At 50.0% G+C, this 18,141-nt stretch overlaps 1 protein-coding gene across 8 annotated transcripts in view; it reads right to left on the reverse strand.

The window, feature by feature from the left end:
- The window catches only part of plxna2 (plexin A2), a 182,234-nt gene that overhangs the window by 62,099 nt on the left and 101,994 nt on the right, over positions 1 to 18,141 (reverse strand). For all 8 annotated transcript variants that reach the window (XM_029157357.3, XM_055510096.1, XM_055510098.1 and 5 more), the window contains one exon: positions 15,439 to 15,573. In XM_029157357.3, the coding sequence (XP_029013190.1) occupies positions 15,439 to 15,573 (135 nt within the window). The remainder of the gene's footprint in view (positions 1 to 15,438; positions 15,574 to 18,141) is intronic.

Here is an 18,141-nt window from a genome sequence, read left to right on the forward strand (position 1 = left end):
CACCAACCTGGGTGACTGACTGACAGCCGAGGGGTTAAAACAACAACAGCTTCCTCTCTTTCAAAGGCTTACGCTGAATAGGCTTCGGCTCCCATTATTATTCCCAAGCCTCCGCTAATGCTTGGCTGCAGTGTGTCTTACTGAAACCTATAGCTTTGGGGATTTGCGCTCCGGTATTAATGGCCAGCTTTAACACATCAGTGGCAGGACCACGGCTTTTGTGTCGGCCTAAATGACAAAGTACAAACCTGCAGTGGTATCAAAACAGTATTCACATGAACCAACATGATTTTTGTGTAATGAAGTCTTCAGCACCTATTATTTCTTGTGTAACCTTCATAAATAATGCATTTGGCTAATGTTTGGTGCATATTGTGTCTCCAGAAAGAGCAACTTCACCACAAACAGAAAGCACACAGGTGTTGTCCCTTTAGCATCTACTGTAATAAAAAAGTCAGTGTACATGTTTTTTTTTTGCTAATTGTGAAGCCTACTGCTTGTTTTTAATAAGTTTCAAATGAAGGACAGATGAGAGCAGCAGAGGGTCTGCTCCGGCACCCTGGAGAGGCTGAGGATGTACAGTATGTGCATTAACAACAGGCAGCAACACTTTCATCTGCTCCCGGGTCTCTGAGGCGGTGAATGAATGAATAGCAGCTCCATTTCAGCTGCGCTCGCCCTGGCTACCCTCAGATCCAGCCACGCTCGCTGCACCTTTGTGATAGATGGGGGCACATGGGCGGAGGGGCAAGAAAAGATGTGTGTGTGGGGGTGGGTGGGGGGGACTGGGAGGATAAAAGAGGACAGAGCAGAGTGGAAGCGGCCCATTGCTCTGTGTTCTGATGAGACCTATTCTCCGTGGTGCCAGATGTGCCTCGCCATGCTGAGAGAGAGAGAGAGCGAGCGAGCGAGAGAGAGAGAGTGAGTGTGCAGAGAGAGGGGAAAAATCCCACACTACCAGTAATGCAGAAGAAGCTATTTTGCAAACTGTTGCCACGGCAACAGGCCCAGCTCTGACCCCTGCACCACTCCAACATCCAAGCACCACTAATGCCAACCCCCCCTCACCTTCGGTAAACAGCTGGCACCTTTGGGACCTCCGGCCACCTACAAAACCCATTTTAAGCACACACACACACACACACACACACACACACACACACACACACACACACACACACACACACACGCCGGTGCCCAGTGACGGCTCCCCTATACCCTATCCATTTTTAATGAGAGTTAGCCAGGCTACCACGTCACTGGAATGAGGCACATCGATCATGAACACAATACCCATTCCAGCAGAAAGAAAGAGGGAGAGCATGGGAGGGGGCCTGCGTGTATTTCTATATGTGTGTGTGTGTGTGTGTGTGTGTGTGTGTGTGTGTGTGTGTGTGTGTTTGAGCGCAGCTAATGACAAAGGCACACAAGCAGAGCAAATTCTTGCAACTGAATGAATGAAAGCCAATGAAATCCACAGCCCCCCGGGTCTCATAGTCCCACTGTGACCCTGCAACCGGTGTTCCTTGTGTCCAGCCTAACTACACAGGCACGGCTGAGCTACTCCCCTGATCAACCACTCTATAATCTGCTCCACTAATCCCACCGAGGGTCTTCCTGAGGACGGCCGCCACATATCCCTTGTCTCAACGCGCAAAGTCCTTCCACTGCGCTGTCAAACAAATCCCCAACAAATCTGCTCTGTTGTGTTGTGGCCGAGGCGTCCCATCCAGCTTACTGACCTCCGCTCGCAAGAAAAGGCATTTCCTCGCAGTAACAAAACAAAGGCGATTAACTCGGCATTCATGCACGGTGCAAGTTTCCGCTGACTTTGCTCGACTTCAACTTTAAGGCTGAAATGGGGAATAAATGACTCATCGAGGTGTTTCTACAGCGGGAGACTGGGGTCAGTCCGTGGTTGAACCAAATCATCGATATTCGTCCTGAGCCTGACTGGTCCAGTGCAGAGGTCTGGACTGAGGATAATCAAACTGGCACCAATAACACCCACTATGATTACGACCAGCACAAGGGCATGTGCGAGGTCGATGGGGCGCACGAGCACCGATCCCGCTGAGGCCCCGCGCCCAACGTGTAGAGTCACCACAACAGGAGCTTTAATGACGGCTGCAGCAGCAAATGGGTAAAAGTTGTTAAAAGACACTTAAAAATCATTTTTATCATACTGTACATAAAAAACAGAACCTCCATCCCCTGGAGACGTCCTCCTTCTACCTTTCGCTCTGTTTCACTGAGTGAAACTGCTTTTAAACTGCTTGTTTGTGCTGTTGCTGGTGAAACAGATGTCAGAGTTCTTCCTGAAAGATGCAAAAATACACGATATTGATTCGTCTTTACTGCGTGACGGTTATTAAAGAACTGTCTCCCACACTAATGCACAATGCAGCGGGGTCCGCACCAGTGAGTTCACTGGGAGATGCAGGACCATTGTGCGTTCGGAGTGTTTTTTTTTCCCCTGAAGGTCGGCGTGCGTTCACAGTAAAGCAGCGCAGCACTCAGAGAAGATATTGCTCATCGATTTTAAGAGTCTGGACCTTGGAGGGAGAAAAGGCTGAGGCGAAGTTCCCTCATCTACGAACCGTCATGTCCCACAGTCTGAGAAGTATTTGGGAAATGACAATAAACATTTATTGTCATCTCTGTCTGTTCGCCTTTCATTATTCCTTTCCGTCTATTCAGTCCACTCAAACACAAAAGGCCCGTACACACACATGCACACAGATTTGTTTTCCTTATTGGATTTGGCCCAACGCCTCAGATTTGAAGCATTAAATATTTAGACGACCTATAGCACCACAAGACCGCGGATAAAGGAGAGTCGAAGGAGGAGGGTGGAACCCCCACTGCCTCTTAACTGATACTACAGCAAATATCTAGTCCTCACACGTTGATCAGCCACCCCCCGGCTCCTCGGTCCTGTCTGGGCCTGGTGCCTGGCAGCTCGTCAGAAGCAACAGACTGGTAGGAGACAAAGTGCCAGGCAGGAAAGAAGGGGAGGAGCAGGGGAGGTCAGGCGTATGCCTTGTGACCGCCGCCTGAACCCTGGAGCCAGGCACCCGCTATGAGTCCACGCTGACCCCGGGACAATGAGCGCGCATTTAAAGTGGGAATAATAAACTGGAGCGTTTCCTGTCTGACACCTCGTGTGTGATTCACTGAGTCACTGTTGCTGAGCCCGTGATCGTATTGTGTGCTTCAGACTAGAGCTCAAATCATATATTCCACATTCTCTATTGTAGGGTGATGACTTTTGACTCAAATATTATATGTTTTCAGCACTATAACAATTTCTTAACTTTACCCCACCTCTGGTTAGTGGGTTTCAATTTTAAGATAACAGCTTTTATTGTGAAAAGCACGGCACATACTGTAGTACAGCATATCACCTGTGCTGTTTGTGGATGCCACAGAAACAAAGCGGGGCAGTGGGTAATAGGGAGGAGGGCAACAAGAAGCTGTGCCGTGTGTGTTCGCTGAAGGAGGAGTCACGGGGGGATGTGAGGCAGCGAAGGGAGCGCGAGCAGAGAAATAATGGAGCGAGGGAATCGACCAGCAGGAAGGATGGAAAAAAAAATCCAGCCAGTCAATACAGCAAGGAGTGTATCAATTATTTATGGCTCCAGTCCTCTATTTGGGCAAGGAGAGGAGGGGAAGAGGTTACACCGACAACTGTGTCTGTTTGTGTGCGGAGCAGCTCGAGCGGCGGTGGAGCCCCTGGTGCCAGCTGCTTAAAAATGCTCCAACACAGTTCAATAAATGTGTTAATAAAGAAAACAGAAGAAAACAAAAGCAGGCCAGACACATGCTTTTTGCTGCTTCTCGCTGTCTTTCATCCATCTATCTATCTAATGGCCTTAGCCAAACACAACTTAAAGTCACGGCATGCGTGATTTAACGACTTCACTTTGCTCCCGTGCGCGCCCTCTGACACGCGGTGAAGATGTGATCTGAAAGTCCCCGGCTCTCCTTCCCCTGGTCCCGTCTCGCTTCTCTTTTGGCCTTATCTCCCCCCCCATCTCCTTCCCCAGCCTCCCCCACCGCTTGTAAACCCACTCCCCTGCGCTCCCCTGCTCGCTCTCGCGGCTCCCAGTCGAGGTGGCCTCTTTGCTCGGTAATTCAGTCAGGAGGCTAAAAGGAGGAAATTACATTCACGCTGCCTGACCACTTTGAACTCTCGGGCCCCTCCACCCTGCTTGCTTACTGGCAACTGGTTGAAAGGCCCACTCTGACATTTAAGGGATGGAAACGGGGGCTGTGCAGGTGCACAGAGGGTCCGCGTGAACGTGTAAGCTACCTAAGATGACACTCAGCTCATCTGCAGAATTCAAATTTGACTCCGCAGTCTATTGGCAGAACAATACATGAAACATACTGTATGTGCAACTGAATCTGCATGTGTGTGTGTAGAGTACAGTAGCTGCACTTCATTAGTTAGTTCTGTTGCATTTCATCAATGACTGCCTGAAGGTTTGAACAGAGCATGACGGAGTCTATAGACTGGAGTGGAGCAGCTCATGACAAAGCGCACAGTCACATGCACTATGTTTAAACAGTATTCTGATATGTTATATACTTTTTAGACTTTGAGAGTGCTGTACTTCTAATTAAAGTCAGCCCGCCTCCACTCAGACGCCGTCACACGCTCGTACCAAACTGGGCACTAATGCTGTACTGCAGGTACGGGTTGTCTGAACAGCGGCTACTTCAGAGCCTAATGTGACTCATTATGAGATTAGCAGTGGGCTGGAGGTCTGTAGTCACCTGTGAAGTGGTGAGAGGCCAGAGTTCTTAAGGGAAATTAATCATGCATGAGTGATACCTATGGACTCCATTAACAACCTGTTACTGTTGGATACTCCTACACAGTATCGACCTTCTCCTTCATTCCTACTGTAGATCTCTGCATCTCTGCAGTTTGTGTCTACGGCGATCACTCATATTTATTTGTGGGTTTCTCTCCCCCACGTTCATTCAGCTGAGATTTTCTTTCAGTCTGGCTGTCTTCATTTTTTACCTTCGCGTCTGGGGCGCCTCTCTGTGTGATGCTGTCACTGTCTGTCGCCTCACTGTACCCCTCTGCCTGTCTATGTGTCTCTGGCCCTGTCTGATTTAGTCCAGCGTGTCTGTGTGTCTCTCAGTGGGATCCCTGACTGTCAATGCAGCCCGTAATGAGGCGCATGCTCCAGTCAACATGTGAGGAGTTAATAAGGAAGCAGCAGAGGCCATCACACATCAACAGGCACGTGCGTGTGCTGTGGGACGGCGTGAAGGCTGGAGACCCTCCCTGGCAGGCTCACGGTTGTCTGTCGTCCAATGGGGCTATTGATTTAGAGGGGAAGGCAGACAGAAATGATCTCTGATCCATACAGGGACCGCACAGTGCATGTCTGAGTGTGTTCAGTCGGCGAGCGTGTGTGTGTGTGTGTTTGTTTGTCCGTGTGTGTGTGCACGTTACTTCTCTTTGTCTGAGCGTCTCTCCCAGTGTACATGATGAACATACAAATGAAGGGGTTCTGTTACACCCCACTACTCTCGGGGCTGTTGCCAATGTGTGTGTGTGTGTGTGTGTGTGTGTGTGTGTCTAGATGATGTTAGTCTGTGTACATGAGAAGGCGAGACAGACAGGAAGGAGGGGCATCAGTAACTAGGCTCAGGTGGTGGGGGACACTTCATCTAATTCCAAACTGAGTGTGTATGTGTACATACATTTGTATGGGATGGAGCATTTGTGTTTGTGCGAGAGGCTTACTTGCATGGATGCATGCATAAAAATACACACATGCGGTCCACACATGTTTGTGTATGTATGAATCCCAGAAATTACTCTTAGAAAATGGTTTCTTCGCATGTCAGTGGTGATACGCTAATGAGAGTCTACAAGGATTACCGAGGCTAAAAACCTCCTCAGACACTATAAGAGTGTCTATGATTTAATCCAATTTGATTCCATAAGAAATAGTGCATACAGAGATAAAGGCTGAAGGCAAACGTGCTCCCGCGGTGGAGAGAAAATTATTAGATTTGCCTATAGAGGAGCTCTGTGGGGTGAGAGCGGAGAAAGAAAGCTGTGACTGATCTATGGTGGTGTGTCGAAAAGTGCCTGGGTGTCTTTGTTTGGCAGTAGAGGAAAAATCAACATAATGAGCTCGAACTGCCTTTGTGTCTCACTCTCTTCGTCTCTCTTCTCCCTCCACCCTCCGTTCCTCTCTCCCTCTCATCCCACGACTCTCCGACAGCTGCTTGTGTGCAGCCAAATTAACTGCTCCCCAGTTGCTTTTGGAAAGTATGGAATAAATAAGCATTTCTCCCTCTGAGGTGCACCGTCTTATTTAGAGTATAGGTAACAGTGTTTGTCCACCACAAATCTCTCGTAGAGGCTCTCCTCCCCAAATCCCTCACGCGGCCCAATCCGTCACTCCGTGGCCGTATCTATTACCGCCATGTGATCCTTCTGGCTGCAAATATCCGATTTACAAGTCGGCAAAGGAGTAATATTTCAACAGGCTGTCTGCTGACACACTGTTTAAATCACTGGCCTTATCTAGCCTGTGCTCTTTCTAATATTTTTCCTCAAATATTGCATTAGGAGATATGTTATCCAGTCCTGCACATTCATCTTCCTCCTTTTCCCCTTATTTCTGCCGCGTGCGTGTCTGCAGACGAGCAGACGCAGTGAACTTGTGTGATTTCTAGCGCATCTGATGAACGCTGTGTCCATCGGCTTAAAGAGCGACAGCAAGCATTCCCCCCAATATCTGTCAAGTAAATTTGTGGAGTGAAGTCATCACTTACCAAAAACCCAGATACAAGTTCTCCCAGCGGTGACTGAAAAAGTCGGAAGGATAAACAGAGAATGTGGGGCACACGTGTGTAAACGACATCTGCAGCGCGATTTACAGATTACAGACAATTCTTCTACCCAGCGAGAGTCCGAAATAGAGGGTTTGACTTGTTTTAACTTTGTAAAATGCATTTACAGTAATGCACACACACACGCACGCACGCACGCACGCACGCACGCACGCACACACACACACACACACACACACACACACACACACAAACACTGTACAATTCTAGATCCATCACTAGTGCTCAGGCTGTCGGCTTTGTCAAAGTGAGCCACGGGGGAGAGCAGAATGGCATTGTGGGATTGAGTCCTCCCATCGGACGCTCGCTGACAGGAGAGGAGAAAAGGGAAGAGCAAAAGAGGAATAAGGGAAAGATGAAGGGTGGGTGTCGGGGGGGGGGGGGGGTTGTTCTTCCAATAGGATGAAGAAAGCGTCGAGCTGCCATGAGCAGCCCATCAAAACCAGCAGCGCTCCTACTGGAATCTGTTTACTAAGAGTGGCCTAGTGAAGGGCAGACAAAGAGCATACTGCAGGGCTGGCAGCGAGACACACGCACCAATGAAAAAGGAGAAGACCTCCTGAGGGTCTGCCAGACTGCACCCAGTCAACCAAGGTCCTGGTCGGAAGACACGTAGCACGAAGTGCAACTGGTGGTCTAGGGCAGTGAGATGTCCGCTCTCAAACGGGAAATCAGATACGTTAATGTGATGCTGGGGATGAAGCCTCACACTCTCCACTGACAAAGCCTCCAACTCAGATCGAGAAGGTACAGGAAGTGCCAAACATAAAAAATATTCTAATGAGGGAAGGAAAGTGAGTGAGGGAGGCAGGGAGATCTGCAGACATGGCCTCCCCCAATTACAGAGCAAACACTTCCACTCCATTCACTTTACTCTTCGTCTGGCTTCTGACAAACCCTGTCGCGGTTCCGTCGACTGGCACTCGTGCTTCTCCCTGACACTCTCCAGGCTCTAATTAGGCTTGTAAATAATTATTGCAATTAAAGCCTACAATTAGGAGGAGTGAAGCACTGCCATTAGTTTCACAATGAATGTCATGAGCATTCTGCGCTGACGCAGGGAGGAAACAGACAAACGCTGCGCCATTATGGAGGCAGACAGACAGTGAGACTGAAAGACAGAAAGGGGGGGGGGGGGGGGGGGGGGGGGGGGGGGGGGGGGGTGGGTGTGGGTGGGTGGGGTGTGGGGGGGGTGGGTTGGTGTGGGTGGTGGGTGGGGGGGGGGGGGGGTGGGGGGTTGTGGGGTTGGTCTATGAAGGCAGTTGACATACTCACAGCTCTTAATTACGGAGCTGATTATTCTGGCAGGATGGCTTCTGGACTGTTCCTTTGGCTCACACTCACTCACAAAGTGACAAAGTGTGCAGGGAAACGTGCACAAATGGGAACTAAATGCACATATACACTCTTAACTGAACTAGATATGCTCTGGATTTGTAACGTGCAGAGTTCCAGCAGCTCTGCTCTGCACTCTGCATGCATCTGCTCTGGAATACAAGCTTTAAACAAACTCCTGATCAAGACTTTAAATATGTTTAGATTTGGGATTCTGAGCCCAAAGGCGACGGTATCTACTCAGTGTTTACCTGCCAGTGTTTGGATTAAACTAGCTCATGAAATATTTACGTGCCCATTTATCCCGTTCCCAATCTCTTTATTGACTTTATAATGGTTCACCATTGTTTTGTCGGGTGGTAGCTGGCTAATGGTAGACTCTGATAAAAGTTTAGACAGACATGAGCGGAGGTGTCAGAGAGTCTAAGGCTCAGGTCTCCGTTCGCTCATTACCTCATATCATGTCAGAGTGAGACTCCTGCGGGGGTCTGGCTGGAAACAGGCACTGTACGGAGGGATGTGCAGAAACATACACGATTATACTGCAAAGCCAGACGCACTGTAAACGCACCCGCCATAGGCTCTCCCGTGAGCCTCAAAACCCATTCCTAACGAACTTGACACTATTTGGAGATCATTTAACCCGAAGCACATATGAAGCTAACGCAGTCTGCTGGCCTAGTCACTGAATTCACAGCTCGTACAGTGTGTTGCTACTGTATGTCCTGAGCTCTGCTGATATTTGGGGTGAAGGGGGATAGATGGATCTAAAAACAGGAAGTAAGAAGGGGTTGAGGATGGGGCCTGGGTGCACCGGCTTCTATTAATTAACAGCTCGGTGGAGGCTGACAGGACGTGTGCTGCTATCAAATAATGAGGTTCGGATTGGCCAGTGGTTCCAGGACACAAAACCTGATTAACACTAATCCTGGCTTAAGTCAATTAACAATGGCTGCTCGGGGACTCATGCAAATGAGGTGCTTTTGTTCGGTGGGCGAGTGCGGAGGGAGCAAACAGAGCTCGACATTCAGACGTGCGGAGCGATGCTAAAGCGCGGCTGAACGGGTCGAAGGACGCGAGGTGAGAATGAACCGACTAGCGGTGGTCAAGCAGATGGTCGCTATAAAAACGCGATTTAATAAAGGGGAGGCTTTTTTTACGACCTTTCGGCGTGACCCCTCCGTGTGATGAACCGACTCGGTCAACCCTTGAACTCCCCGCGACCCCTGACCTCGGAATGCAGAGATGCATCGCGCACAAAACACAAGCATGTGTGTCAACATACATGCTCATCAAGCTTACTGTACAACATGGCGCATACTGTACACACAGGAGTGAGGAGGCACATGTAGAAACGTGTAGATGCACACAAATCACCACATTAGAGAGCGTGACAAGTGGGACGGGGAAGAAAGTGGTTTCTTCAGAATGAAACGCTAAATGGCATCATCAATAACATTGTATGAGTATATTGACAAGGGGATTTATCCTAATTTGTCCGGGTGTCAATACCAAGTGAAGCTGTCAGGGCTACAGTGAAGAATCTCGGGTCCCAGGTCCCGCGTTGCGGCTCCAGCCTCACACTCGACTGCAGAGCACCTGGGTGGGAAGGCAGCCGTGCGATTGATTGGCCGGCCTTCACCCCCACGGCTGCCGCACTGACCCCAATGTTACGCTTACAACTCAGATAAAGCACGATGGCTGATGCATCGCGGCAACTGTCCGCCGGAGAGAGAGAGAGAGAGAGAGAGAGAGAGAGAGAGACGTCCCAGAGATGCTGGTCTGCTGCAGTGAACGACGGCCACCGTTGCTCTGTTACGATCAGCTTCACTGAGGGCAAAATGGAAACCAGATGTGTGGTCCATATGTTGGCACATGGTATCACAGCTACGCGGAGAACCTCTGTTCGGGTCATTTCTTCCATATACACACTGGTGTGGTCTTTATGGACTGCTAGGCTTATTTAGCGCCTCTGACTTAAACCTTATTTAACCTAAGCTGAAGTGAAGTTAGATCAGGTTTTAGGCTCACGTTCATGTGAAGTCAGGTTATCGGGACTCTTTGGCCGCGTGTCGCGGGCAGACAGACTGGTGAGAAATGCAGACGTGTGGGTCAATGGTCGAACCCCCTGGACTTGTTCACTCCCCGGCAGCTGCGAGCTCACCAGACTGGGGGCCAACGCGGGGTCAGGACACAGCAGCGAGCCGCTGGGAGCCGTTGCAAACTCTTCACAGCGAAGCAACAAACAGTTCAAAAGACAAATGGGCTCCTCCACGACCACGCTTTTGGCTCTGCACCTTTGCAGGGACGCAGCATCCCCCGGTGGGCTCGTGAACAGCTGGACGGTCAGAGAATCTCCCAAGTGCACAGACACATACTTAAAGCTTTGAACGAGTGCCCTGGAGATTAGCGAGTGCAATCTGCTGGTCGTGAAGGGTGTGAGCATTAAACGCAGCAAACAAAGCGCTCTTCACCAGCACTGCCGCTTGCCTGCGTGAGCTGTGCGGCCCACAGTGCACAGTGGAAGGCCTGGCTATAAGCCACCGTGCCCATTAACACAGGAAATCAGCGTGTCATACACACCCAGGTCCTGCATAGTGATGAGCAAGTAGCATGTCAGCTCATCTAAGCCTGGGTGAGGTGTGAATGAATCCCATTTCCTCCTGCCTCGATAACCACTGAACCCATTTCCTCCCAATCTCACCACAGAAGCCAAACAAAGGTTGCGGGGGACAAGTGAGGGGAGACAGAAGAACCAGGAGACTCTGGAGGAGAGGGGGGGGGCTTGTGGAGAACAGGTTGGAGATGGAGCAAAATAAAAAAAACAAGAAAGAATCCATGCATGGATTTCAAATTTCACAGCCGAGCACCTGGAAGAAATTGCAGGACTAGAAAAAAAAAAAGGGAGGTCCTCTTTTCTTTTCTGATAATCTGCGATTTGTAATGTTGCCGTTCCATACATGGTTCCGGCTAAGGGAGGAAGGGCGGCGCGCGAGGGCCGGGCTGAAAGGATTTAATGTTTGCTAAAGAGCCACGAGTGTATCGGAGAGTGACAGCAGCACATGGCTGAACGCTTCTATAGGGGACGGCTGTGTGTCTGCGCATGAAAGAGCAGTCTGTTGTACAAGCCAGCTCAGCTTCCCTCGGCCGGCTATGCTCGCGCCAATTTCACACTTATCCTCATAAAGAGCTGGCAATTAGACGGACACTATTTCACTGGAAGCACAAAGTCTGTCAGGATCTATGTACTGTTATGTAAAAGAGACAAACGCCATTAAGCTCCATTACAAAGTCAACATCTGCCTCTTTTCTTAGACTTTAATTACGACCCGATGAAAGAAATCGCAACCGCCTTTTATATTGTGTGCGTAGTTTCCACTTTCTTTTCGTCGTGAAGGTGTTTTCAAATCCTTTTCAGGCAGAATTAATGCCACGCCACAGGTATCACTTCAAACCCCTTTCAGATGTTAAATCTTGATTGTTCCCCATGAATAATACATCAGAGCCTGAGCGCTGCAAACTGGCCGCTGACCAAAGCGCCCGCCATCATAATGCGGCCGCTGATTCTCCGCCATGTGCGCTGAGTGCGGCTCCCGCCGATGCCAGCGGCCGCGGCAGCACAATGCGCCACGAGGGGAATGAAATGCTGATGATCCGCGCTTCAGAGGACCTACAGCTACAGTAGCAGCCATTCATCCCAGCACGCTGCATTGTGTTGATAAAGTGGCAACAAAGGGGGCCGACGCCGCCGGAGGCCTCGCGTGGGTCGTAGTGAGGCGCGTCCCGTTATTGGCTTAAGCTCGGTTGCAAAGCTGCAGGACACAGGTGACGAGAGGCAGGTGAGGATGTTTATCACTGTTAAGCAAAAAAAAATATGTATGAGACAGACTCAGTCAGTGGAGATGAGGCCAAACACTCAAGCGGATCCACTGCTGAATTTGCATGAGTTGGCAACAGAGTCCGTGGTTCAGCTCGTTCCTATAGTCCCATCACACATGAATAGTGTCTGATTAGAGCCTCTGCTCGCTGTGGTTTCACTGTGGGCACCGGGCTCTGGCTGCGTGAAAGGCTCATCGATGAAGGTTAAGGGTCCCGGCGCTTCGCAATGCAAAACGCAGGGAGATGTCACACATCTAGGTGAGGAGTGGAAGGTGCATTCAGTTTGAATTCTGCAGGTTTGTGATGCAATATTAAACGCGCCACGGCGTCTGAGGGATGTGCGGCATTTCAGGAGACGTTTCAGATGACGCAGGCAGAAGGAAAGGAGAGAAGATAAAGTCGAGGACGTGTTTAGGAGGCGGCTCGGTTCAATCTCCTGCAACAGCTATGACCTTTTTCTCTCCATCACCGCGTTTGCCGCCGGCACTTCTACCCATATAAGTACCAAGAATCACTGAACAAGAGTTACTGTTCTAAATATAGAAGCAGTCATGCACACGCACACGCGCACACGCACACGCACACACACAGACACACACACACACACACACACACACACACACACACACACACACACACACACACACACACACACACACACACACACACACACACATGACTCAAACATGTGACCCAGCAGAACCCCATATGGTGGTCCTCCATGATCCCAGAGCTGCACGGAGCTACAAGGAGCGCTGTGATCATCCACAGATGATGCAGCGGGTCTGATTTTGACTTTTTTTTTTCAATAAAGGCTCCACCAGTGGATATAAACAGATGTCTGAAGATAAATCTAGAAGTGATGAAAAACCTGCTGTTGTATATTTCACAACTGTCAGTAATGATACAGCACCCTACATGGAGGCGCTCACACTGCTCCCGGAGAAGAGGAAGTCACTGAGCCACGTCTTTTCATCAGTTCCACTGTGGTGCCTCGCACTAGGCCAATCTCACCACATCATTAATATGGTGGATGCTTTTGTCATTACATCTATAAAACAAATGCACGGTTTAACATGGCAGCGCCACGGATTGAATATGAAATAGAAGGCCATTAAATATGTTTCGGGGGTGAGTGAATGATGGCATCTGGTGTGGGTGTCTGAAGAAACAAATGAGAATGCGAGTGAACAGAAAGTTCTCTTATATAGAAAGAAAGATAACCTGGAGTAGGTGGTAAACGTGTCAGCAGGAAGAAGACTTATATATATGAAGAGGAAGACAAAGAGGCTAGTCGCCTCCACAGGACTCCCATTTGAATACTGAATGGGAGGTTGCTTAATAGTTTTTTCAGTGTGCGCGCGATTGTGTCGGTACCTATGCAAATAAAAAGCGAGGGAGCATGTGGTCCGCGTGCGTAAGTGTGTGCGTCCCCGAGGGCGCCGGTCGGCATGTTTGTGTTTACAAAGGCCTCGCACATCCCACGATTCCCAGCCTCACCACAACACAACACACACACACACATAGACAGACAGGTGTGAGGACTGTAGGGAGCCAGGGCCCAGATTCTGGAGCATGGCCTCGCTGAGCAAACACTCTCTCTCTCTCTCTCTCTCTCTCTCTCTACTGTAGCGCTCATTCAAGTCTACAGCTCTCCGCATCCGCTCTTTCCCACTGTGCCAAACACAGAGGGCCTCGTTGTTATTCAGAGTAGGAAATGCGACTGGAGCCCAATCTGCCCTGGGTTTTGTTTGATATCATCCCGCCTTTGTTCTCCCCGTCTCCTATCACCATGTCATTTGCCTCAGACAGCATCAGCCGCACACGCGGGAGCGAGTCGGGCGCAGACGAGATAGACCTCGTGATGTCCTGGTTGTCTGACTTCAAGTGTAGCCCGAGGTGACATTTAGTTTAAAGACGACATAAAGGTCAAAGCGATATCGTCCACAGAACGTCTGTGAGAAAGAGCAAAGTGAAGCGAAGGTGTCTGTAAACGACGCTACTGTAACTCAGTGAACTTCACACTCAGCTCCAGGTCTGTGGGCTGCAACCCTGTGACAGAACGTTTGTTAGTGTCCAGAATCACACCGAAGAACTGAATCCTGTATACATTTGACAAAAAAAATGAAAAAAGGCCGAACTAGTGTGTGGTCACACTGAATCCCAATCCAGTTACACTGTCAGGTGTGAATATCAAGTGGCGTCCTTAAACATGCAGGGCAACATGCCCAAAGAACACTTCAGTGTGTGTGTGTGTGTGTGTGTGTGTGTGTGTGTGTGTGTGTGTGTGTGTGTGTGTGTGTGTGTGTGTGTCTGCTTCAATCCTCCCCAACCCCTGGAGAGCAAGACAGAGGAGTCGGCAGCCTGAATACTAATAATATTCGCCAACATCACTTCTCATTCCGATGACTACCAGTTATAAGCTCAACATCAAAAGCCTGTTTCATCCGTGGAATAAGTGGAAATAAAGGATTTAGCAAATTTAGGAAACAGAGTTTAGACTCAATACAAACTCCTCTTTATTTCAGGAATTCATGTCACACCCTGCAACGCTGTCGTCATCTTACTGCTGGAGACGTGCGTTTATTGGGAATTTAGCAGGTTTGAACCCATTCTGCTGGAATATGCTGTAGAAATAAAACTAAACACTACACTAATAGTGTTTGAATGCTTATAAAAAAAACCTGCTTTTAAATCATGACGGCGTCTCCCTCCTGGAAACGGACTCTCTCTATTGTCAAGATAATCGCCTGTAGCTCGGTCCGGCCAGTTGTTGAACGTCTTAAAGGCGGCGACGAGGAACGAGGGCGGCCGTCCATCACCTGTGCCTGTGCTGAGCCCCCCCCCCCGTCCTTGCGTCACCTTCCGGCCTCGCCTCGCCTGCATGCCTAATGTGTCACCTGCGCCTCCCGTTGAGCCGGCAGTGCTGTGTCACTTCATTAGAGGTGTGAAACGATGACCCTGCACTCTGTCTCTCTCTCGGCGACTCTCCCTCGTCCCCTCATCATTCTCTCACCCGTACTGTGCGTCAGACAGTCAACAGGCCGACCAGCAAGTGCCCTTCATTTCTCCCTCTCTCTCGTCTGTTCCTCTCTCTACTTTTTCCTTCCTGCCCTCATTGTTCTCCTTCATTATCCAAAGCTGTCACAACGCTCCCCGCTGTGCTGCCCAGGTTATTTATAGCGAGCAGAGGGTGGTGCTGCCGCTGATGTGGAGAGCTTGGTCATTTTAGGCCCCGCTTGCATATTCAGACACTTCACTCCTGACATTTAAACATATGCAGACACGCCCGGGGCGTCCGAGGCGGCCGCGGCTTTGCATTCCAACACCTACCTGTCTCTCAGACATGACGTAGAGGTAGTTCCGGTCCAGTGAGAAGGCCATGTCCCTGAGGACGGGGCTGCCGTCCTTGATCACGGTTATGGTCTCGTACTGGACGCCGCCGTTAGGAGGCCCATCAACGCGGATCTGAGGGAGACAGAAGACAAAAAGGTCAGCGATTGCTATTTATATCGGAGTGACAGCAAAGGCTGGGAAACAGGCGGGGAATGATTGACAGGGCTGACAGGCGTGGGTCAAACAGTATTTGCAAAACACTTTCATTGGGCTTCTTGGGAGATTCAGGTAGATGGAGATGTGTGAAGCTGAGCAGACGCCTGTGGCACCGTTATTTCACAGAATGAGCTAAATGCCGAGGCTGCGATTCCAGGCAGGATCGGGTTGCAACGTGTGTTCAAAGCCATTTACAGATATTACTATGCCTGTGTGAACCCTCAGCCCTGTTTTTCTTTCCTCTTTCTCCTGACGCATGACAGCTTTGAACTCAAGGCCAGGACCACCTCACTACAAAAACAGTTGTAATGACTTACAGGAGGTGGGGAACCCTCTGTGACCCCAGCTGGGCCAAACTCGGCTGAATGTACAGTCAGGGCAGTAAATCGTGAGCTGCGGCACGGCGCCTCTGTGATGTCACATGTCACCAGAACCTGATGGCTCTATCATCTGTCCATCCCCGCCTGCCCCCCCCTCCACCCAAACATTTATCTATCTATTCAGATGGTGACAGCAGCAAAGAGCAGACAGACTCTCTGTGAAATATCACAGAGGGGAAAGCCAAGGTCATATGTCTGTCAAAAGAAGATGTAGTGGTGGCGGGGCGGGGGGCAAATGTGTACACACACACACACACACACACACACACACACACACACACACACACACACACACACACACACACACACACACACACACACACGCTCTTTGTGAACGTAAGTGTGTGCTTGTGTCAAACTGCTGCATGGCAAAGTAAGAGAAATGCAATGTTAGTTCACACAAAGCCCCCAGAGCCATGGCTTCAAAGCTTAGGGGTTAGCAGAGAACAAGACAGCAGGCGGCGCAGGCGGAGTTAAAAGTGGCTCAGTCCTCCACGCCTGACCTACGCCCGACCTTGGCACGCTAACCCAAACGTCGGGAAGGAGGACATATGCCAAAGCCATATGCGGGCGGAGAGAGGCAGGATGCGAGGCCTGTGCCAGGCTTCATCTGGCCGCGGACACGGCGGCGCGTCGGGACGGACGGACGGACGGACGGCGGCCTCGGCGCACGCGCTCATCCGCGAGGCGCGGACAAGGCCGCGTCCCAGCGGGCTGCCGCTGGGGATCACGCGATTAAGCCCGACCTTCTCCCCGCACGCCTGCAGTTCATCTGAATCTGATCGCTATCGCACAGGCGCACACGTTAACACACAGTTTGTGGGGAGCACAACGTGCACTGCAGGCGGGGGTCGTAACACACCGGGCCAAGCAATTACTCAGGCATTATGTGCCCCTTTAATCATCATCTGGGCTGAGATGTGCACGTGGGTACAGATGTCCCTGTATACACCCGTTCTCTTTGTATAGAGATGCTGTAGAGATGTGAAGAGACGTACAGTACGCATGTGTGAGGTTACACTTAGACGCCTAAGTGCTCTGCAGAGGCTCACCTCCGGCTGGAAGCGGAACCAAGAGAAGCAAATGAAAGCGCCGGACAGAGCAGTGCTTATTAGATTCATGTCTTCATCACGCTCACTCCCACGCAGCCTACGGTGCCGTATCCGCATCCTTCCGTAGCAAACTCTCAGGCCTCGTTCTTACGTTTCCTCCGAATCACTTTACGTCCACCTCTAACCTGCTCTCAGGTATGGATACCTGTGCTCGCACTGCCCCATTTGACCCCACATTATTCATCAGGCCGGCTGCGAACACGTTGGGCCCCTCTGACAACACCGCCGCCTCTTTATTTTGGGAGGACGCATCCGCTGAACGACCCCCAGCGACCGCGGAGAGCTGTCGCGGGTTTTTTTCCTGGTCTCTCATAGTCCCTCATTTCAACAGCAGAACCATTAAGCAGCCTCTCTCTATCACCAGGACTGAACTGCAACTGAGCAGAGTGAGGAAAAGGGGGGGTAGGGGGGTGGGTGGGTTTTGAAGATGGATGAGAGCGTTGAAAAACATTCTTCATGCACCCCAGAGGCTGTATGGCCCGTGTAGCTAATACTTGTGAAAAGAGAAAAAAAAAAGTGCTGTCTACGAAGACGAAAAATGATGATTAAAAGCTGAGGTTCAGATTCACACTTCTTCACGTATTCACGGGGGGATACTGTACCATTCTCTCCGTACACACACAACACACATCCACTGTGAAAGACGCCTGGAAAAGGAAGGCCAGGAATAAATGTCCCCAGGCGTCACTGAGTGGGAGGACTCCTTCGTGAGGGCTTCCATATTTAGTTTGTAAAATCCAAAGCACTTTCACCACTTTTAAATAACTTTGGACTAAATGTGTTGGCTGCAGCGCCGTTGTTGTGTTACGGCACGTACAGTATGAAGTGGGTGAGACCCCGCTGGTCCATTTGTTGTAGTAGTAGTATAAGTATGTTGAGTTATAGAATATAATGGGTGATGCTTAAGAGCGTGATGATCAAAGTAAAAGTCACTGCAATGGGTATGAAGGTTTTGTGGGTTATTATACATATATTACATACTGTAATAGTAT

The sequence above is a fragment of the Betta splendens genome, chromosome 7, assembly GCF_900634795.4.
Source record: "Betta splendens chromosome 7, fBetSpl5.4, whole genome shotgun sequence".
NCBI lineage: Eukaryota > Metazoa > Chordata > Actinopteri > Anabantiformes > Osphronemidae > Betta > Betta splendens.